Source organism: Chelmon rostratus, chromosome 1 (assembly GCF_017976325.1).
Source record: "Chelmon rostratus isolate fCheRos1 chromosome 1, fCheRos1.pri, whole genome shotgun sequence".
NCBI classification, from domain to species: Eukaryota; Metazoa; Chordata; class Actinopteri; order Chaetodontiformes; family Chaetodontidae; genus Chelmon; species Chelmon rostratus.
The window spans coordinates 14682268-14705999 of NC_055658.1; the positions used below are offsets into that span (position 1 = coordinate 14682268).

At 42.4% G+C, this 23732-nt stretch overlaps 1 protein-coding gene across 3 annotated transcripts in view; it reads left to right on the top strand.

Annotated features, from left to right (window-relative positions):
• Window positions 1-23732, top strand: part of sox6 (SRY-box transcription factor 6) — a 135763-nt gene that overhangs the window by 52566 nt on the left and 59465 nt on the right. For all 3 annotated transcript variants that reach the window (XM_041957594.1, XM_041957747.1, XM_041957667.1), the window contains one exon: window positions 14266-14355. In XM_041957594.1, coding sequence (XP_041813528.1) covers window positions 14266-14355 — 90 coding nt within the window. The remainder of the gene's footprint in view (window positions 1-14265; window positions 14356-23732) is intronic.

Here is a 23732-nt window from a genome sequence, read left to right on the forward strand (position 1 = left end):
TACTGTGCAAGTCAACACAGGAATACTTTGTGTGTTGAGTCTTTATGATTGTCCCTAAGACAAGGACGGGTAATTGGGTTTAGGCTTCCTGTCTTAGCTGTTAGGGATTTTCCTGGGCTCAGTATCTGTTTGTTAAGTCGTTCCCAGTGAACCCAGCACTGAGCTGGATGCAGTTATGTATCTTAAGTCGTGTTTGTGATATTGAGTGGTATGCATCAGAGGCTGAGTCTCTTTTTTTCTTCTTTTTGGTCTGTGGAGTAAAGAAACTGTCTCAATGAAAGGCACATAGATATGAAACAAACAAACAAAAAAGAGCAACAGATGCTCTCAATCCATGTTAAGTCATTCTTAAATACTTTCAGTCGATCTGTGTTACATATCTACCCTTCAGTGTTTCTTTTAAGTTAAAGCTACCTTTCTCAACCGTTTCACCGTTGTTGAAGACAGTAGCTGTGATATCCTGAATCACAGCTGGGGCTCAGTTCCCCGGATGCTGTTGAGACAAACCGTGCTGCACGTGATCCAGGGCCATCCAGCCAATGAACAGGTGTGAGGACATTTAACACAGCTGTTAAACTGACAGTGGAGACTTTTCACGTACAATCTATAGCTATAATCTATAAATAACAAACCTTGTCCCAACTTTCATTCAAGAAATAAAACTAAACAAACAAACAAAAAAAAACAAAAAACAAAACAGGTAAGCAGACACACACAGACAGCCAAATATATTAAAACTACAACAGAAAGATGATTTCTTTCCTTAATACTGCAGCTTTCGCGATCAGCCAGAGTGGATACAGTAGGTGCTTAAGCAGAATACTCAACACCTGGAGCCCTTTGACAGAGTCATGGCTTATTAGCTTCACGAAGGGGAGCCATACCAGCATTCAGCTAAACTGTGACTCCTTTTCAATCTCAGGTAGGACGATATTTAATGGTTACTGAAAAAAGAGTTCACCTATTACAGCAGCAGGTAACCAAACCATTGCCTGCGACATGAAACAGCACAACACCGTAAGACACTGTGAGCTAAATGTGTGGTTACATGTGTGTGCTCTATGCGCTCCTGTGTTATCACTTAGACCTTTCTTCCTCTCCCTCTGCCTTTATCACCTCTCCTCTATTTAGAAGCATAATCCCCCCGGCGAGGCTGTGTATTATCACTGTATAATGACTGTGCACTAGGTTGAGTGTGGAGGAGTGATCAGCATTGTGTGCGTAGCCCCAGGTCATTATCCTCTATTACAACAGGCCATGTAATGAGATTCAGGGATGGGTGAAAGCTTTGGAAGAGAATAGGATCAGCTGTAAGCCTGTGGTCTGATTAGCGCTGATGAACTCTTGACTCTGTTGTAACACCGTCCCCCGTCAGTGTCACGGCCCCTGCTGACTCCAAACGGAGCCTCTCTGGAAATTGGCTGCAGGTGCTTAATAGCGGCAACAGATTTATCTTTTGGAAATTAATTTTTTTAGTTTAAATGTAGCTTTAAAAAAGATTTCGAAAAGGTTTTCCAAAGGTATATCACTCCACGTATAATGCAGTCTGTATCATACATTACCTCCCTCCCCCCAGACAGACTGATGCCCCCCCTTTCAGTTCCCTCCCTTCTCCCCTCTCCTCTCATCCCAGCTGCCATGTCATCTGGTTCTGCTTTATCCCACCTAATTAATAGGAATCTTTGTTATAATGATCTGAGCATGAGCGTCTGACTCTATGCATATGCAATGAGGGCTGGAAATCCAGTTGCCTTGGTTGCCGATTTTGAGGCGTGCTTCACACATAGCTCTACGCTGCCTCTGACTGCAGCATCCGACCGGGCGGTGTGAGGCCGGGACCCTCCTGGCAGGACACACACAGGCCAAACATCAGTCAAGCACCAGCATTTCTCCTGTGCGCCGTGTTCCCACCTCCTTTAATAATCTGTTCTTTATTCTGTCAACATGATTTCAGCAGGCTACTTATCTTGATGCAAGTAATCTATTTGATCAAACAGCCAATATAGTTTTGTGTGGATGAGTGTGTGTGCATGCTTGCATGTACTTTATGTGTCAGTGGGGGCCTTCCAGTGTGTGTGCGTGTGTGTGTTCACTCTTGGCCTGTGGCGTGGTGCACCAGCCCAGCGGAGCAGTGCTCTGGTCTGTCACTTTTGTTTGAATAGGTAATGTAGATCTGTTCAGGCTGAAGAGACATGAGCTGGAATCGCTTGTTAGGACACACGATCAAAAGCGGCTCTCTGCTCTCTGCCAATCAACCCTCTTGTCACCCTGTGAAGCAGACGTTAAATAGATTTTTCGGCTGTACGCCGCGGGCAGCCTGCCAGCCTGACATGTGAACTTTCACAAAAAAAGATACCCTGCCCCTCAGCGCCTCCCTAATCTCACTTTCCTATCCTTGTCCAGTTCTGCTTCTGCCTCTTTTTCTTTCTTCTTCTTCTCACCTTCTCCATGTTTTCTCTATCATCTTGTCACCCTTACCTAATCCAGATCAACATTTTCCCTCTTCCTAAGATTTTTGTCTCCCACCCCATCTTACTCTCCAGTGACAAAGTTGCTCCTATGCCAGGCAGAGATCAGAGCCCAGGGCTAAATGGAGTGTCTGTACGAGGGGACTAGGGAGCACAGAGTGCATGGTCCAGTGCTGAATTATGTATTTACTATCTGTTCCAAAACAGAGCCCTCACATAACACTGCCACGTCCCCACAGGCCGACGGGGGCCGACACAGGTTTCACTTTACACAAGCTAAGATTTAGATTTTGTTGCCCCTTTCAAAACGGGAACCCTTTCTGCTGTCTTGGTCATTCAGATGACAAAACAAGCAGCTGCTTCTTCAATGTGCCATTCTTTGCATTCAAGATCACCTTCCCCACTTCTCATATTCCGATTAGTCAACAGTAGCAACTGCTGCGGAGCATTCCAGGGGCCATCTTCCCGGGTTTCAGCTGTTGAGCGTGTCCCCCTGCACCCATGCAGCACAAAACTCCCATTGTGATCCTGGCTTACTGGCTGCACAGGAACCCCTTGATAGGAGGAAACGGGTGTCTCTGAGAGACAAATCACAGCCAGGGTTGCACAGAGGCTTGTTTGTCTTTACATACTCACACACCCGCACGCTGGTTTCAGGCATGTCTCGTCTGTGACGTCAGCACTTGTGCAGCAGCGATTTGGGGAAATTGTAAAATATTTATATTTGCTTTTTGAAAAAACAATAGATTTGCCCCAGCGCTGTATGCGGGTGATTGGGCGATTCATTCAGCAGAAGCTTGTAATGGCCTGACTATTTTAGGTGACGCTGCAGTTTTTGGAGGGGCACAGAGATGTTGAAACACTGACACATAAGAAGGCAGAAGCCATTAATGCTACTATATCTGTCATTGGGCCGGGAAGCCAAGAATCGGAAAATGCGACTAAGAGGAACATGAAGAGGGACATACACAGACAAACTTGGTATAGTAAAAAAAGAGTGGAGGGGGGAGGGGCTTAGGTGGTCAGAAATGGGGAGAACAGGGACTATTCCACAATGGGATGGGGTGCAAAGGGAGGGCACATGTGTCCTGCTGTTTGTGTGTGCATGTGTGTGTGTGTGTTTGAATGCCTGCAGTAGGGTTACACTGGGAAACTTGTGCGCCAGCTCAGTATCACTGTCCTCGCTGTGGCATTCAGCTCCCAAGCATTCTCCACACATAACTTGACAAAAGAGCCGGGGTCATCTGACCAAGGATCAAAATAGTGTGAGTGTAACTCACACCCTGGGCACAGACTGCCTCTGTGGCCTGCTAATGATTTCAGAGCACACTGCGGGCTTGTTCTGAAAGTCAGACATACGTCAGCCATCCAGCGAAGAGATCCGCCTTGACATAAGCAAACATGACAACTGGTGTACATGCAGCCTATCAACATATTTGCATTGTCCCCCCCACCCCCCCAAACATCAAGTATGAATGTCGTACACCAAACTTTGATGGCTGCCTCTTGAACAAAGAGACTGTTAAATCAGCAGCGATGAAACAGATGTTTCCTCCCGCTCAATGCTTTTTCTCTCTCCTTGTTCAATAACATTACATGCGACAGCAGATGAGATGAGGATGTCAGAAGAAACGAACAGAAATGTTTTATTGCACTGCAAAGCCCGAGTGCCAATGATTATAATTATTTGACGAACGTCATCTCTCTTTGGAAGCACCTTCAGAATAATTTTGTAAATCAGCACGGGTCGGGTGGTTAATATGTTTTAAGACTACGCTGTCAATCGCAATTTCAATTGATGATCTGACATTATTATAATTTGAAATTAGGATTAATGATTTGTTGTGGCAGCCTTTTTGTTATTCCTGTCCCAATTAGCATAATATTGGAAAAAGGAATTGGGTCTTAAGACTCATTGTACTTCCTTCACTGCACACCTCATCGCCTTCATTTCCTTCTTCTTTGTCATTTTTTTCTCTGGGTGGGTGGCACTTTCTTTGACAGAGCCGATACTGTAAGACTGTTGTTAGCTTCCCCATGGTGAGCAGGACCAATGAGCTCAGTCACTCATGAGAAGCAAATTTCTCCATCTTTGCCCAGCAGGTCTCAGTCCATATGGTTCTGTATCCAGCAGGAAGGGAATGGGCCAAATGAAAAGAAAATTGCAGCTATTGTTGATGAACCAACTTAAAGACAGCAAATTGAGACACTTAGCTGTGAGCACATGAATGGGGACTATCAAGGAGTGGGAATGCTTAACCTTTATAAATGCTATAAATACAAAATTTCTTTATCCAGTGGCGAGGCAAGAGCATAATTTCATTTTTAATGTTCTTATTTGTTCAGTAATTGTGTTGCAGTTGTAAAAATGTTAGTTCTGGTATTATAATAGTGTTATAAAAGACCACAAAAGATATCTATAAATTCTTATAACTTTTGATTAGTACTAGGTTTTTTTTTATTGTGTGCATGCTTCAGAGAACATCATCCAAAAACAGTGGCCTTTGGTCTCACAGTCCAGTAATCAGTGTTTGTACATACTGAGCTCTGGCATCTTCGTAAACAAAGTTGGCTGCGAGATTCAATAAACGACTTTAATTACTTTTTTAAAATCAGAAAACCAAACTGCAGAAGCAGAAAAAATAATACCCTCACTGCGAGCTTAGATGTTCTTTTTTTCTCCTAAAAATCTGTCATTTACTTCAACTGAAATCGGAAGATAATAGTTGGAGGATATCCACACACACTTTAGCTAAATTCAACACATTTACAGAATGCTGTATTACCAAAAGTACAGTATATTACCCAGCTCATTCTAGTAATGTGTGCTTTTTAAAAAATGTCATCTTATGGTTCAGTCTCTGAAGCGCAAAACACCGTCGTCCAGCGTTTATGATGAAATAAAGTTTCGATGTCTATACCCGACACTTGGCCTCACTGCAAATTGTAATGCATTCATGTGGATCCTATTAGCGTCTTTTTGTCCTTGTAGAGTCAGACACCCATTAATTTACTAAATCACACTGAACAGCCATGATCACAGTACCCCACGTTCTCCTCACACATCTATTAATTTAACATAGATGAATAAATGTGAATGTTTTCGAGCATTGATGAGCAGGCAAGTTTATATCTGACAGTTAAATTGCAGGGTACCCAAAAAAAAATCTCTCCAACGCAAGGTACCCAGTAATTAAATTTTTGTGTGAAATTATTATAATTTATTACAGTGTGTGGACCCTAATGATTACCGACATCAAATGGAAATTATAAATTGAAATCAAGTCCACATATTTCTCCTCGTAATGTTCATCTTCACTAGTGCTGATCCCCTCACCAGTGTCAGCTGAGATTCCAGGAGTAATCGCTACTTTTTCTTTCTAGTAAACCAAACGCGTGCGTGCATCATTTTTTCCCCTTTTACTGGCCTCCTGTTTTGCTTTCTTGCTCTATTGTCATCTAGTTAAAAAAAACAAAAACAATGATGCACTTGAGATATTTTAATGCACCTTGCTTTATCAACATCTTTATTAGGCTGATCATTATTATTAAGACACAAACAATTGTGTAAAAATTCTCAGCCACAAGCCACTAAGGACTGTATTTTATTTTTCTCAATTTGAATAAAGCCTCCACTTCTCTTTGACCTTGTCTGTTTTGTTTTGGGTTTTTTTTGTGTGCTATTTGCTCTTTAATTTAATCAAATTAGCAACTGTTTGTTTCCCTTATGAGTTGTAGGGTGCATTGTATTGATAGCCGTGCTCAACAGACTCCCTCTGCTGCCTGAATAGAGGCTTTAAAGCAAAGAAGGGGAGAGGAGAGGGAATGAAAAGTTCATTTTGCTATCCAAGCATTTAATGGTCCTAGTTCTTAAAAGTGACCTTGTGGGGTAGAGAGCGGAGCAGCACAGCAGCTCCTTCCAGATGCACACATGGCATCCATCGGGGGCACAATCACGCACAGTCCCAACACCTCAGGCTCGGACATATGTTGAGTTTTATTTCATTCTTCTGACATTAATCCTATTCACCAGCTGTTCTGCCAGCTGCCACTCTCCGGCTTAAGGGGAGATTGCAGTTTTGGGGGCTCTGAGTACTGGTTTATCTTGGCTCCTCATCTGCTCCTCACGAAGTTTTGATTGGATTTTTTTTTCCTTGCCCTCCTCCTACTTCCAGGTTCCTTCAGCTGCATACTTTCCTGCAATTTCTCCCTCTCTTTCAACTTCTTTGCTTTTGTTTTTGCCCTCTCTAATTTGTGCGTAGATAAGAGGCTGCAATTCTGCTTTGAATCTCTGCTTTTTCGGGCCCATGTCATGTGCGAGGCCCACAAAGCAGTGCAGCAGTGTTTCTTGAAGATGTGTTCAATTAATACGCTGAGAATATTTAATACAAACATCATCTCCGCATGCAGCACACTAGCCTCTTGTCAGCCCTTCAACTTCTCCCAGTCTTTCTCTCAGGAAAGCATCTGTAAGGAATCCCACTGCTGAAACCTGCACAGCCCACAGTCATCTAACAGCATTTCTGTAGGATTAGCCTGGACATGGCCTCAGCCTGTACAGTTATGATTATTGACATATTGGGTCTGACATATTTCACATTTATGTGCATTGTCTGGAAGCATACTCAAGTGTTCTCAATGTCATTTCTGCTGAAGTACAGCCGGGCAGTCTGTGAGCAAGGGCCGCAATGAATTGATCATTGCTCACTGCTCACTTTAATAATTCAAGCCTGATTGCCACAGAGTGCCGCAGTAAAATGGATTGGGAGAGGTCACATGCTGCACAGCTCAGGAGGTGAAGCCCCTTGGGGATGGTTAATTCATATATGCTTGATAGACACGTGTCCTATTTAGAGAGGTCAGGGTGCTGTGTGTGTATATGTCTTCTCAGAATGGCCAGGTCAACACTGTGGGATTAACACGTTGGTCAGTGCAGATAAAGGCGAGGGACAAGGGAGAAGTTCCTGGTCACTCAGGCCAGTGTGTTCAGCTGGAAAAAGCCAAAATAATCAAAAAGCTACCTGCAAATTGCATCTAATTTTCCAACTGCACACGTTTGATATGTGCCTGTATGTGTCGAGGTCTTTTAGCCCACTTGGCATTTAACTCTGCAACCTTCAGTTGCTAATGGAATACATGCAAGGAATAGAGTTAAATTAGCTGAAAGCGACCACAAAATATTTGCCAGATATCAAAGAAACACAGCAGCCCATTCAATTGATTCCTTGAAGACAAACTATAGTAACCACATTGTATGAGACCCTTGATCCAATATCAACCGTGCACTCAGTCTCCACAAAGCAGCTCCTTAAACTCCTATTCATGACATGAAAGACCTGTGACTTAACAACAATAGCTGACCCGTGACCCCTTCTAGACACCAACCAATTTTGGCACTTGGTGAGCTGTAATGTCTTCCTCTTGAGGTAAAGAAGGTACAATAAAGAAGTAAGGAAATCAGGTTAAAAAGAAACGAGGACTGCCAGAACCTCAGTTGAAGCACATCCCATCCAGGTTACCTACAATGTATTTGTAGCAACTGTTTACATGACCAAACATGAAAATTCAAAGGTGACTAACAGAGATGTTCACCAAGTGGAATAATGATTAGGTGTCAGTTAAAGAAAGCCCACCACAAGGTGCAGGTGCTCCACAAAACTGACATGTCTGGACCTTTTTATTCATGCATGCCAGCACTAGTAATTACATATTAAAAAGCTGAAATTATTTAACTAGAATCCAAAAAGTCTTCTGGAAATGGTAAAGGTTATTAAAACTGTTGACAACGAGGAAAGGTAATTGCCTGAAAATGAGCGACAACGCACTGTTGTGCTCAGAATGTTTTTTTCCCCCCCAGCTCCCTCTTTAGCGTTTGCATTGTGCAGCATCACCCGGGTGTGTAACCTATTGCGTTCCGATTGCTCCCTTGCAATTAGTGCCCTTTTTGTCCTCACTTCAATAACGCCATGATTATGGAGACTTCAGGAGTATTTGCAGAATCCAACAGCTGTTGTCTCAGGGACTACCGGCTGAATGACAAAAACATGTTTTCTCTCTGCATTTCACTTCCCTGCCTGCCTCTTGTAATTATTATGTTTTATTTGGTGTGATGATGGGGTCTTGTTTTTAGTGTGTCTGTGATTAAGATATTCAAAGGACTCCTTGGAGTGTGTCACAGTCATTTTCTTTTTTATCAATCTCGACTTTTGATTTGTTTCCCGTGCAGTGCAGAGTGGATGGGAAATTAGACGTCAGCCTATCATTGTCTGACTCCGAGTTTTATCTCTGAGATAGAAATTTATGCCTGAATTAAAGAAATATACTGTTCTAACACTGAATGTAGCAGAGAAATTGAAGAGGTTTTTCTTAAAAAAAACCTATTTAATGCATTCTAGTTCATCTTTCTTTTTTAGAATTTAGACTGCTTTCATACAGCATCATACAGTCAATATAAGGAAGTCAATCAAAAGCACTAATATCATATAGAGGAGTCATTAATGCATAATTTATGACTCCATAAATCACTGCTAAATAAAAGTGATTTGAATCATTTTCAAACTAAGCGACAGAGGATATTCCTCATCTCACTGCTTACTTCATTAGACTTAAGCATCACCAGGCTACAGTCATCAACATAGTATATTACACGGCTACATTCCCTTGACAAGATCCCACAAGAGAGAAAGTTTTCATTTCTCACACATTTGTACCAGCGTATTTGGCATGTTGGCCAAACATCTTTATTACCCACCATTTCTAGAGCTCTTTGTGCAGCCTCACATTCTGTGGCCCAAGGTATTTTCAACAATTTGCATATGTAATATTTAGACATTTTATACACTTGTAGGCTTTTTTTTGTTGGAGCAAGCAACCATGAGCTTTTTCATAAGCTTACTGACCTCCAGTCTATAGTGCAGGAAGGACACGATTAGACTAGTCGGTCAGGTTTCATACAGTGCATGTAGTTGTTACTCTTGTTATAGAAAATTGATTTTGTTCAGTTTCTCTGATGTAGTTTTAACACTGATTTTGTGTTAGAAATATGAATATTTTGAGCTGCTATTCTACAAACTGCAAACAAGAAATTATTTATATTTTATGTTGTTTAGAGTCAGTCTATTTTTTTAAATGGTGCATTCTTCAGTTTTGTTATTGCAGTTCATATGTCTTCCTGATGCCAAGTTTCGTGTGATGTGGAGGTTTTGGTTTTGGTTGACTATGACTGGATGATGACAACTTGTAAAAAATGTGCTCTATACAAGTTGAAGCTTATTTCCTTTGTTTCTCGGCTTCTCCGCACTGTAAATAGCATTGTTTCCTTATTCGGCTCACAGTACGAGCCTCTGCATTCTGAGGAGGAAATTATTTATATGGTCGGTGTCAGTTGATCATTGATTTGGTAATTACATGTTTCCCCTTGAGGCCGGGACAACTGATATACAAGGCCAATGCTAAAGGGGAGGTCTCTTAGTCTGTTATCCATGACTTATGGCTAATTTGACTCTGCTAGATAGCCCTCTTTTCTCTGCCAACTGCTTTTCAACACAACAAACACTCAAACACAAGTATCATCTTTCTCCCAGGAGAACAGTGCACACAGAGAAACTCAGAATGTGGTGGCAGACAGTTGAAACGATTTCACTGCTGACAACACGGTAATAAAATACCGATAGCTGCATGTTGTAACAAACCATTTGTGTGCTTTGAGGCAGTCGCTGTCTTTTGAAACACGATGGCGTGTTTTGTTGCATCAACGCATTTAGCAGATTAAACCCTTCAGAGTTTCAAAACATTGATACGTTAAAGTGAAGATGGCCTTTTTGGGGGGGTTGTGGCCCAAACAGTGCTGGTATATTTGTAACTTTAATACACTCACTGGACTTCATGTCTCCATGGCAATCTGGAGAGCAATTTGGAAATTAATGTGTCATGAATTTTTAAGGTCTGCTTTATTACTGTTCAATCCAATTCCAAAGTGACAAGATTTGATTTGTTCGAAGCTGTGTTTATTTGTCTATTTGGTGTTCCACTCAGTGATTTGAGCTTTTCTGCAGTTTGCAATGATCGTTTGAATGCACTACTCTCTTTAGAGCAGCAATAAAAACAGAAATTAGCAAACGACTTTCCCCTACCTTCGCCTCTCAACCACAGGCATTTATAGCTAACTAGCGCTCAATTTAGTAAAAGTGTTTTGTCTTACTTAGTACGAACAATAAAACATAAATTCAGATTATTTGCTGTTGCATTTAAACACCAGTCAGTGTGAAATATGCAAGGGGGAGTCAAGGCTGTCAGAGTCGGCCGGTGTCGGGACAGACAGTTCGTGGCAACCTGCCTCTTAGCTTCACCACTGTGGTTTATACAGAACATGATATTCTGGCAGCCCCAACTGCCAGGTGCTGAAAGCTTTGTTTATGTCACACATCAACCTAGAAACATTCCCTTGTTGAGATTTACGAGGATCATTAGCTTTGTTTTTAATACAGTAAAAAAAAAAAAAAAAAAAGCCTAATCTAGCCAGCTCATCTCGGCTTCAGGTGTCTCAATCCCTGCTCCTTTTCGCCCACATCAATAAGATCACAGAATACCTGCACAGGGGAGCTGTATGCCAGAGATGACAGCGCAGATAGGAGATAAACACATTGAATTTGGCAGAATTAAATCAGTGGCGACTATTCGCTTTCTTCTGAGTGCCACTTGGAAACTCTCAAAAAAATCTCGGGAAAGGGTTCAGGGCATTTTTCCAGCTATGCAGCACCAGCCCCAGAGAGGAGACAATAAGACCCAGACGGGCTTAGTAGTCCAGAAACCATTCCCCTCTCAATGGGAACACGTCTTGGACACACACTCCAGTAGTTTTGTCTTGTATGTTGCTATCTGCGCTAGCTGCAGCGAGGAGGGGGTCTGTGCCAGGCGAGGGTCCATAGGGACCATTGGAATCGCTGGGGCTGGAGGAAGTTGGTCTGGGTCCAGTGGGGCGATCTGGGCTTGGTGACAAGCCAAGCTGTCTACTGCAGGGACGCTGGGAAAATGTAAATAAGAGCCTGATAAGGGCTATTGTTTTCATTCCATTCTCATCCCAGCTGAATGGCCTGCTCCCCAGCCACAGAGCATTTTATCTCGAGAGGGGGAGGGAAAGAAATGGAAGGGGTGGGGGTGCGAGAGATTTAAGAGCCCCCATAGGAAAATAAAAATAAACTCACTGGACTCTTCTCTTGTTTTAGCTAATTCCCCAGTATGTGATGTCCTACTTTGAAAGGACAAGAGCAGACAACTTCTCCTTACACCACAAACTTCAGAAGTTCTGCACTAGCTGTCTTAAATAATTCTGTTTGCGTCTCACTTGCAAATCAGTGAAGTGTGAATCTTTTATCAGAAATAATTTGTTATTTTATGGTGAATACAGTATACATCATTCTCTGTGTCATAACAGTGACAGTAATTGTTATGTTGATACTGAGCAGTGTTTCCATTGGCATCTCTAATTTCTCCAGAAAAAACAGACAGACATTTTAGAAACTGAAAAAGCATTCCTCCTATTAATCTAAATTCTTCTGAAAAATAAGCTGTGGAAGGGCGCTTTGAAAAACTCCAGACATCTGACTCATTTACTGTTTTCCTCGAGCACGCGTGCGCAAAAGTTGCTCCGCTTTCACCAAATCCATTTTTGGTTGGCTGTTTTGTCCACGCTGTTCGAACACTGAAAGATGTTTGAGAGTTATTTTATAGACTAATCCAGGTCATTATTCACCTCTCCCAGGTGGAAGGCAGGGAGGACAGCGGTGCATTCCAGCTGTAGTCTCTCCTGTTGGAGGACTTGGCAGGTCGTGTCTGGCCCAGCGGAGGCGATGGAGAAGTGAGGGAGCGGCAGCTCTCCTGGGAGGGAGGTGGAAAGGAGGGGGAGAACTGGAGTAGAATGGAAGCTGGCACCACATTATCTCCAACAGTTGGTGCATTCCTTAATGATCAAGTGCTGGAGCAGCATCTGTGATGAAAGCGTGTGTGTGTACGTTGTGTGTGTGTGTGAGAGAGGGAGCATATGTGTGCATATTAACATATGTTCACTGCGTTTGTTTAACTCCCCTTTACACCGCTTTAAAAATAAGCCTTTTCTGTGCTTTAGGGGAGAAAATGTTATGAAGTGATGTTGTTCTGTCTGTCTGAGGATTATGATTTGAGGGGAGTTTGTTGTTCCAGGAGAGGAAGCTGTCTCACCCAGGGGTGAGGCGCAGGGAAGAAGAGCTGAGCTCTGCTACTCCCCCCGCCTTTAACCCTTGTTTTAAGATCTGTGATCTTTGTGCCACGGAGGGAGTTAACACACACAAACACACGCAGCCTTTTCTCTCTCGCTGTCTTCAGGTCAAGGGCACAAACTGTGAGTTGGGAATTGGAAAGTCAATAAAGCAGAAGTAATGTTATAATGACCCTGAGCTGAAGATGTCCTGTCGACCCCCATCACACTGGAGGAAGTGGACAATCAAACAAAATGGTCACTCTGCTTGATCTCTCTGAAAGCCATCCTTAAACAAGGCCACAAGAACTACTGACTCCCTGTTACTCCCAGATCCTCTGAAGTCAGCATGTTTGTCAGAGGGAGCAACAGTGTTTGGTTTGTGGAAGCGGAGGGCAAGAGATGTTAGAGATGGATAAAAGGAGACAACTCTTGTATACATTCTCAACTGTACAAATCTCCTCTATGTTTGATGTCGAGGACGATAACGGTGAAACTGGAAGGGTCCAAAATATTGCAAGCGACAGGCCCCTCTCAGTCTTCTCTCCTTTCTCTGTGCTTCGTATTATGTGGAATCAAAAACACATGACACACAGCAAGCTGAGAAAAACCTCCTCTGTGGCATCATTTGAAACATTTACATGCATATGAATTGTGCCCATTTGCTGCCAGAACTATGATTATGATGGATTAACTGTTAGAGATATGGTTGGACAGTTCGTCATGGTGCCCCGGGGCTCGTGGTCATAAGTGTGACTGTTTTAGTTTTGCATTTTGCTCCAAATCTGCAGAAACACTGATTTACAAATTGTATCATCCTCAGGCACTTCACGAAACCTGAGGACAGTTTTTATAGAAATCAGCAGCCTTATATTCATCAAACAGACACTAGTAGTAGAACTTTAATTGCTGCTTGTTTAATCAGACTCAACAGAGACTTGATGCTGCATGTCTTGATCCGGTTCAGATTGGAGGCAGTTGGTGGAGACAGTGGTTCAAGGTGGAGGCTCGCTTGTGCTGCTGCTGTTTGATGGGAACAGGCTGACCCCTAAGCAGTGCAGGGATGGTGGAGGCCTGGGTCAGCCGGCCCAGTGTGTTCTTTATCAGCTACCCCAGCGACAGCGTGGCAGATTGCAGCCATTCCTCCTCTGATTCATTGTCTGCTGGACAAATGTTAATTGTTTTCATCATTGGCAGCTCTGTGAACGCTCGGACGTACCCAGTCTCACTCCTTGCCTCCCACTTAATGTGCGTCTCTGCCCTTATGCTATCCCCACAATGCCTGCTTCCCTCCTCACTCCACCCTTAGCTCATCTCTCTACTGTCTGCACGAGTCTCTTTTAATGTTCACCGCCCAGTACCATCAAGTAAAATACCCCTCTTTCATCTGACTTTCCTTAATCTTCATTTATGCGAATAGATGTAGAGATCCACAAAACTATAGAAAATAGACACAATATTTTACACGAAATATTTAATAATCAGAAAAAATACTGCATTCTAAACAGGGACATACTTTTTCATTCAAACTGCTTTATATGTCTTTTTTTCCTTTTTCTTTTTCAGAATCCTCATGCATGGAGAAACTTCTTTCTAAAGACTGGAAAGAGAAGATGGAAAGGCTCAACACCAGTGAACTGCTGGCAGAAGTCAAAGGTAGGACCAAGTCAAACCGAGCAGATTTTAGACCACTTTAAGCTGTGTTAACAAGCCCCTCATTCTTATCAGACGTACATTATCTATGTACTGTGTAATCTCAGACACAGCCTTGTACTCTGAAATAAAACAAAGGCCTTTGGCTGCCCTCTTCATTCATTTCTCTCTTCTCTTATCTTTTGTTGGAATGCCTGACTCTGTCCAAAGTGCTGTCTTCAAAATTCCAGCCCATTTAGACCCATTCTGAGGCCCTGTGCTTTTCAGCGGTTTATTGTTGTTGTCCCGTTAGACGGCCCTCAGCCCTCGCTCCTCTGCTCTGACACATGTGGTACGTCCATGCCGCTCTGGTAATCGTTGAACCCAAAGTGCGCTAGATGTAAACAGCGCACGGCCGAGCTGAGAGGAGAGAAGCCGTTAAGGAGAGGAGATGGTGCTGAGACGCACACAGTCGTCTCTTCAGTGAGCCTGCGTTTGAGTGGAATGTCTTGACTCCGACAGTGAACGCCCCTGCGTGGCGAATCAAGTGCAGCACGGCAAAGCACAGCTCAGCACTCCCCCAAAATCTGTGTTTATGACAGGATGAAGGTGGGCCGAGGATGGGCAGGGCTGCTGCTCAGTCCTTAGCACTGACTGTTACTGAGAGCTGGTGTGTTTATACAGCACAGCAAAGCACAATACCAGCTGGCTGATAACACCAGGCTGTCACTGGCTCCTGCACTCTCCCTCGCTGATCATTAGACACCTTCTTGCGTCTTGTTTTTAGTTTCTTGAAAGACCACCTAAACAATAACAACCCAGCGGATTCTCAATATAACATTTTAACGTTTGTTTATTTTTAACAAACATTTAATGAAGACTGTTTGAAAACCTAGAGAAAGCTGTATAGGTGACATGCATAAATAAAACTAGCGTTTGGTTTGAATTTTTGAATTATACTTGCAGAGGAAAGGGGAAAACGGCTGTTGTTGAATGTTCTAATAAGTATATTCATTGGCAATAACCTTAATGAACTGAGGGATAAATCACTGCTTGGTAAACTAGATTCATTGTACCTGCCCTACTATACTGTATGCCACTGTAGATCAAAGTGCACTGGTTAAAATGTTTAAAATGATTTAGCCTTTTGAAAGCTGGCCTGTTAAATTACAGGCAGGGCATTTCTTCTGTTTGATGAATGGGAACGGGAAGGTTACTTGGTGGTCTGTAAACAGGTAGGGAGTCTGATAATAAACACTATGGCCTCTGTCTGTTGATGAGTTATGGAGACAGTCTATACACCACAGTTACAAATATAAATGCTTCTCCTATCACAGTGGCAGCCTTAGATTTTTAATTAGCATGCCATTTCATATGACTGTAGACATTTCAAAGGGCTGCTTTGTGCTCCCCCTTACAAATGTCTCTCTCTCTCTGCGTTTGATGTCTGCCTGATGTAAATACGGGCAATTAAAAAGAAGCCCAGGGTTGGAGACGCACAAGGTCCGCCTAATTAAAACACAAACAAAGGTACCAAGCAGAAAACACCTTATGATTAAGATCTAAAGTGTTATGATGAATCAGAGGTTCCATTAATTGTTAGGTTAAAATCACTACAAAAGGCAAACATGCCTGTAGGTTTTAAATGAATGAAAGAAAGTAGAGACTAAAGGTTGACATGCAGATAAAGACTGCAGCACCTAGTGGCAGAGTGGCCTTGTATATTCTATGCTGATCACTCACCAATTCCTCAACCAATTACTGTGCACTGAGCACCATGTAGGCTATCTCTTGACATTGTTCCACAACCTAAAAACCTTGACAAACAAGTAATTGTGTTATTGCAGAGTGTTGGAATCTGACTGGTGAGAGAATAATTTTGTCTTAAAAAAAAAGAAATGAAAAACAATAGGTGTGACAGAACTTGACCCGAGGCATTTACTCATGAAAAGAAAGACATTCTTTCACTGCAGCTGTGTTCAAACATGCCCTGAATACTTCATCCTGCTGAGGTGAACACGCACGTACAGTAAACAAACAAAACAAAGCAATTGTATCAACAACATCAGAGATTTGCTTTTCAAGGTCTACTAACCCAACCTACCATTTACCTCTTCCAGATGACACATCTGTAATTATAGCTTATTGACATGTAGTTGTTTGGCTACATAATGTGCTGTTTCCGAGGTAAAGCCAGTTGTTCTTAGGTTTTAGAGTAAGAAGGAACAAGCACAATAATCCAGTAGAGGTGGTGTGCTTAAGCCCGACATGTAGAACGGTGTTATTAAGGGTTAATGATTTCAAATCTCCATCTGCCTTTCCTTGTATGCTGTTTGGGCTTAGCATCAGCAGAGGCAGGCAAAAAGGCGAATTTGTGAAGGAGCATTAGTGGCGGATTTCTTTTCACCAGTCAATTCCAGAGCTAACTGTTTGTTTTCATACCTGAGCTTAGCTGTCAATCTGCAGGAACGATGAGGAGGGAGATGAAATCTCCTGAACAAAACCACAGAGCAAGAAAGGGAGGCCGGCTGGAAGGGCTCCAAACCACAGAAAGTAGCAGATAATAGGAGGCAAGGTGGAAGGAGGAGTGCAAGTGGGAGACAGAGAAAAAGACTTTAGACGTGGATACTTAGACTTGACATTTGTAATTTAATGTAAGAGATTTTTCTCTTAAACTAATATATATATATATATATATATATATATATATATATAAACACACACACAGTGTAGATACATTCTGTGCATTGTGTCAAACATATAGAAATGTAGCACACAGTGTCCTGTGGCAGAGAGGGTTGCTCTCTGCTGCACGCTTGCTCTGTGCAGGGTCTTCATACTCAACAGAGCTGTTGAAGTTTCCCTGCTGAGTGCCAGTTTCCCGGCCCCCCGTTGGGAGTAAAAAAATAAATAAAAAAGCAAAATGCTCGAGCATTTACTCAAACTGAAGGAAAATATGTAGTTGCTAAATTGGAACACAAGCTGTATTCATTCTCTTGGAATTTGTGAAAAAAATATGTGAAAATAAGAAAAAAGCTTTGCATTGTACACTAGCGTTGAAACGGCAGCTTGAATTTCGAAGCAGAGAAATTGGGGCTCTTGCACTGTCACAATCAATTTGAGAATGGTGTCTACATGACAGTGGTCGGGTGCACACAGGCAGTCCTGTGGCAGGCAGATAAGTGGAAGCTCTTTAGGAGGAGTGCACAGGGCAGGGCAGGGCGGCAGCTGAGACTGATTTGATGCTGGCCCTACCTGTGCTGGCTTTCCTCCTGCACGGACAGAAAGGAGTCCACTGTGAGAACACAGAGCCCATATTGTTCAGCCGCATGGGCTGGCTTCAAAACATGATTATTCACTTAACTGTATTCTTAATGGCTTCCATGAAGTGAGGTTTTGATGCCACCACAGATACACAGCACAATGCACGCGCACACATTCCCAGCGATACTACAAGCAAGTAGCAAAAGAATTGCGCTTCGCAGATTTGAAATGGCTTGTGTATTTTTACAACATGCTGCATATAAATATTATGTATATCATATTTACCCAAACATACAAAAACATTCACACAAACAGCACAGAACAGTATCTGTCCAGTTGCTCCAGTCAAAAATGCTTCAGTTAGCATTTTCTCCACAACACTTCAGTCAACTGTTTGCCCTGTGCACTCAGGTGAAATATGAGCCACAGTAAATCATTATTCCTCAGGCCACATTTGCCAGATGAATGTATGAGAGTGTTGGACTGTGTGTTTTTCTCCTCTAATGAATTGAGGAATTTAGCTTGTGGCAATGGAGGTAAAAAAGGAAGTGCTGTCCTCGTGTGTTTGTGTGTGTGTGTTTGTGTGTGTGTGTACGTAATAGGGATAGAGTTTGCCGTTTGTCTTTTGAATTATATTTCAGTGGTTTGTCATGGTTTGTTTCACTAATGACTTTTAAAGTTGTATAATACATTTCATGCAAACAAGCACATTTATGACTGTTTTCATTTGGAGAGAATAACAGAGCTGACATGAACACACCTTTGTCATTTATAAAAGGAAAGCAAAGAAAAGCAAATGAAATCCTCACAGCCATGAAAAGTTGGCCTACATTACTACATTACTACTACTAAGGGTGTAAACGAATATGAATAAATTTTTTGGATATGAACCCATTCGGCTGTCTGACACGATTTATCCTCTGGGGCAACGGCCAGTGTTTGGGGCTTCCGGTGTAGCCAGCGGATATCCGAATAATGGATATGTGGACCAAGACTTCCTCTGTGTGCCGGTCATTGTTTGCAGTCTAATTAGCAACTTGTTTTAGGTCCAGACAACATTTTGGCTAATCTCTATGAATATATACCTTAATACTAATGTAGCTAAATTTAAAATAATATAATAAAAAGCTAAATCATTATAAGATGATGAAGAGACTGTATTTCGGCCAATGTGTTCCGTATTTTTTTTAAAATCTCAACCTGCCTGCAGCCAAAGCCCCCTCAAACGTGACTGGTCAATACCACTTGGACTACAAACAGAAATCAGAAAGCTTCTGATACCAAAATCTTGTTTCTGCATTCATCTGAGGATATCTGTTTATATGGATTAGATATGAATGAATGAATTTTATGAATTTTAGAGACCATCTCAAAAGTCCATGCCCTCTATCCTGACTAGTCTCCCAGTTCCTGCCGCTGAAAAACACCCTCACAGCATGATGCTGCCACCCCTTCACTGTGGGGATGGTATTGGCCTGGTGATGAGCGGTGCCTGGTTTCCTCCAAACATGACGCCTGGCATTCACGCCAAAGAGTTCAATCTTTGTCTCATCAGACCAGAGAATTGTTTCTCATGGTCTGAGAGTCCTTCGGGTGCATTCTGCCAAAATCCACGTGGGCCGCCACGTGCTTTTTAATAAGGAGTGGCTTTCGTCTGGCCACTCTACCATACAGCCCTGATTGGTAGATTGCTGCGGAGATGGTTGTCCTTCAGGAAGGTTCTCCTCTCTCCAAAGAGGAACGCTGTAGCTCTGGCAGAGTGACCATCAGGTTCTTGGTCACCTCCCTGACTAGGGACCTTCTCCCCCGATCGCTCAGTTTAGACGGCCGGCCAGCTCTAGGAAGAGTCCTGGTGGGTCTGAACCGATGATGGAGGCCACTGTGCTCATTGGGACCTTCAAAGCAGCAGAATCTTTTCGGTACCCTTCCCCAGATTTGTGCCTCTAGACAATTCTGTCTCAGAGGTCTACAGACAATTCCTTTGACTTCATGCTTGGTTTGTGCTCTGACATGCGCTGTCAAGTGTGGGACCTTATATATGCAGTTATGTGCCTTTCCAAATCATGTCCAATCAACTGAATTTACCACAGGTGGACTCCAATTAAGATGTAAGAACATCTCAAGGATGATCAATGGAAACAGGATGCACCTGAGCTCAATTTTGAGCTTCATGGCAAAGCCTTGAAGCTCAAAGCCAAGCCAAAAATACTTATGTACATGTGATTTCTCAGATTTTTTAATTTTTAACAAATTTGCAAAAATCTCAAAATCATTTTTCACCAAGGTGAAAAAAATGAATTTAATCCATTTGGAATAAGGCTGTAACATAACCAAATGTGGAAAAAGTGAAGTGCTGTGAATACTTTCTGGATGCAATGTATATTAGTAAAGCACAAAACAAATATTCATGATCTCTGGTTAGGTCTAATGACTGCAAATGTCTTGTTTAAGTGAACTAAGTGGGTGTTCTTATATACTCTGCAAATACATGTACTGGCCTCTGCTGCCTTTGCTTACTGTTCAGTTATTTAAGTGTGTCACTTCTGATCTGGTTAAAACCCGGACAAAGTGCAGGCATTGTTAGTACACTTTTCCATCAAAGACAACAGTATTAAAGTGTTTTGAAAGATCTCGTTTGCACAGTCCAAGGAATTAAGTACATTCTTCTTTAATTATCAGCTGAATAGGTAAGACCAATGAATAAATCTTCTATGAAAAGAATGAGATAACATCTAACTCCTAATTCACTTACAAGGTTTTCCAGACAGTAAGATGTTGCCTTCATCACTGTCTTGCAGGCTTAAAGAGCTTTGTATGAGAGAGTCCTTGAAAAGTGTGTATGCTTTTTTTATTTTAAGGGCAGAGGGGTCAGACTCATCATCATAAAGGCCATGGGAGATGAATAGAAGGATTGGAAATTGTTTTCCTGTAATGATCCTTGCTATATGCGGCCTTGCATACATACAGCATCCTCCATGGTGCAAGGATCTCTGGTTTGTCGCACTGTGTTATAGAGTCAAAGAATGATATATTCAAGTACTGAAAGAACAGAAGTAAAGTTTCTGTGTTGGCTCGTTTTTTTTTTGTCTTCAGTGTGAATTTCAGGGTCACTGGCATTCCCCATGGAGTAATATGTTCAGGTCGAGCCTCTATCTTGGCTTTGATGAAGTACCTTGTCCAGTGTCATGGATAGACAGTGAAGTGCTGGAGCTTTTACATTAGCATAATTATACTGAAGAGTGAAGCTTCCCCTATCATCAAAATATTAGTCTCCATCAGTGTTCAGCGTGAACAGCAAAACCACTGTAGATGAAGTATGCTTTCATTAATAACCTCTCCATATGCCAATCAGAATATTCATTTTTTAGAAATCGTCGCCTGAGCCATTTACATGATTTTAATTCTGTAAAAGTGTCTTAAAAATCACATCAGTGCTCAAATATATGCGTGCACACATGCTGATAGACATATAGACATACTGTAAGAAGCTTGTAATGCCAGACTATCGTTAGCATTTCTAAAAAGTAAAAAGTTGTTAAAAGTCTCAATTACACAAATTCAAGTGATTTGAAACATTTAGGAAGATCTGGCTTTTTTAAACAACATGATGGGCTTTTTGTCAGTATGAACTAGCCTTTATGTCCATTAGATGTAGGAAAGCTTAGAGACTGAGAGTCATTGCTGCCAGTGGATGACATGTGCTCATGAGTCATTGCTCATGCTTGTTAATGTGGTTTTATTGGCAAGATTAACAGCTTTTATATCATGGCAGAGGCAGCAAGCCAGGTAAAACAGCTGTTGCTCATATTGTCTTGGTTGTAGGGCATGGAGATGCGTTAACACCATATTACTGGAAACACATATGGCCTTGTAGCAATGCTGAACAAGTGTATGTATGTACAGTAGTAGTTAAAAGCAAAGGAATACCATAAAACTAGCTTTTTTTCTGACCAAAGGATCAAATGTTTCAGCCATATTAGATTTCACAAAAGTGGATTAGGTACAAAGATTGACTTGCGTTTCATGCTTTTGTAGAGGCAGTTTTATGGTTTTGAAAAAAGAAAAAAAACTCCTATTTTTGAACACACTAAAGAAGGTACCAATATGTGCCATTAGCTGCTATTCAATTGGCTCTTTGTGTTTCCCACAGAAATATTGGACAAAGGGTCAGATGACCGCAGAGTTCACACACGTGTGCATTTACTCAGAGGCATGTACTTTTTATCGATTGGAGCAGCGCACAACACACATCTGTACACACTCATGTCTGCATGCACACACACTTTAAGAGAGAACAGAGAGAGAGCCACAGCACGCGAGGCATTCCAGCTATGTGCGGTCTGTGTGCGGATACGGCTTGGTACAATCGTAGCATTTAGACAAGTCTTAATTTACTGAGGATGGGCTTGCAGCATATGGAAGCATCCACAATAGCTGACTGATAGAGAGACAAAGAAATTCCAGTCTTCTGGCGCTAAAAAACTCAATTCAGATCTGGTCATAATGGCTCAGCTGTCGTAACCAAAGGAAGGGAAGAGAATAGGGTGCCTTGTGATTTTCCCCCTTTTCACCCTCGCCCTCCTTCGCTTTTCTTCTTTTTTTGTGTCTGAATCTTTTATCTGTGTTATTCACTCGGGACTCTTCAAAGTAACAAGCCTCCTTCTTTTTCCCCGGTACTGGACTTGGAACCCAAATTAGAGACTGCTTGATTAGAGCAGAGAGAAGGGAGCCAAGAGAGAGGGAGATGTGGGTATTGGACAGAACAAATCGCACCCCTACAAAGTGCCTTTTATCCAAAGACCCCAAGGCTCAAATACCCCCATCCCTCCCCAAGCAACCATGGCTCTGCTTGTTTTCCTCTTATCATTTATTTAGTCCACCCGTTGATGTTTTCTGCCCTACTTTGTGACGTTTAAAAGAGGCAGGAATCTCAAAAGGTGAATGCAGAATGGGCTGAAACTGAACAACGCCGCCTTAGCGTCTCCTCCTCCTATGTGTCACTCTCTCTGAAGTTAACACGGTGGCCTGAGGACAAAAAAACAAGAAAAGTGCCAGCACAGCTTGACCGCTCACTCCTGGGATCCTCTTCCTGTGTCAGGCCGGTATTGTCCTACTGGGCTTCAGTCGTCTAACAGGAGGATGTCACAACATGTTAGGTCTGGGCCGACTGCTGGGGTTTATGTAGCGCCAAGGCATCTCTGGGCTGTCTGTCTGCCATCGGAAGCGCAATGCGAGGAGACATGTTAACGGGCAGACCCCAGCCCCACCGCTGTTAAGAGCCATGCAATATGCAGGAAACGGCCTCTTTTGTCAGCGGGCTGGTCAGACACAGACCACGACTCTCCTCTTCTGCACCACCCAATAAAAGTTTTATCTGCATTTTAAGGCTGATCCATAATTTAAAGCAGGAAGAAAGAGATTTTAACACTAACCACTCAACACAAAACATATGCGCCTGATTTTTCCGCTGTGTACAGTCTCAAAGGGGAAATTCTTCCAACATGTTTTCACATTTCGACGCCAAATTGTCTTTCAATGTTCATCTTCACCACTAATCTGAATAACTCTGGAATTCTTGTTGATATTTCAGCATTGACTTTGTCAAAAATAGAAAAAAAAAGACCCAAATAATTAAAATTAAAATAAGGGAGGAGGGAAGGCCCAAATTGCAGGAGAGAGGGCAGTTTGGGCTTCCCACACTTCAGCTCAGCATCAAAACAATGAGCCCTCTCTTAGTATTCTTTTGGTGTCCGGGCAGGACTGAGCTCTCCACACTCAGACTAAGCCATCAGTGGACCCTTAGCACCAAGTCCCCCCTGCACATTCATGCACAATACACAAAATGCAAGTGCTGTGCAGTCCAGTAACTTTTTTTTGTAATTCTGGGTTGTTGTTGTTGTTTTTACAGTATTGACACTCCTAATTAGTGAGTGATTATCAGAAATGTGTAATTAGACAGGCTGAGAGGGCGTCATTCAGTCCAGATGTTTGGTACCGAACTCAACGTCATCTGTGCTAGCCCTGAGGTCTGATGACCCTCATTTTCATCTGGATGAGGATTTTCTTTTCTTTCTTTCCTTTCTTTCTCCCTGCCTGTCTTCCTTTATTACTTTCTTCAGTCCCTCCCTCCTTCCCAC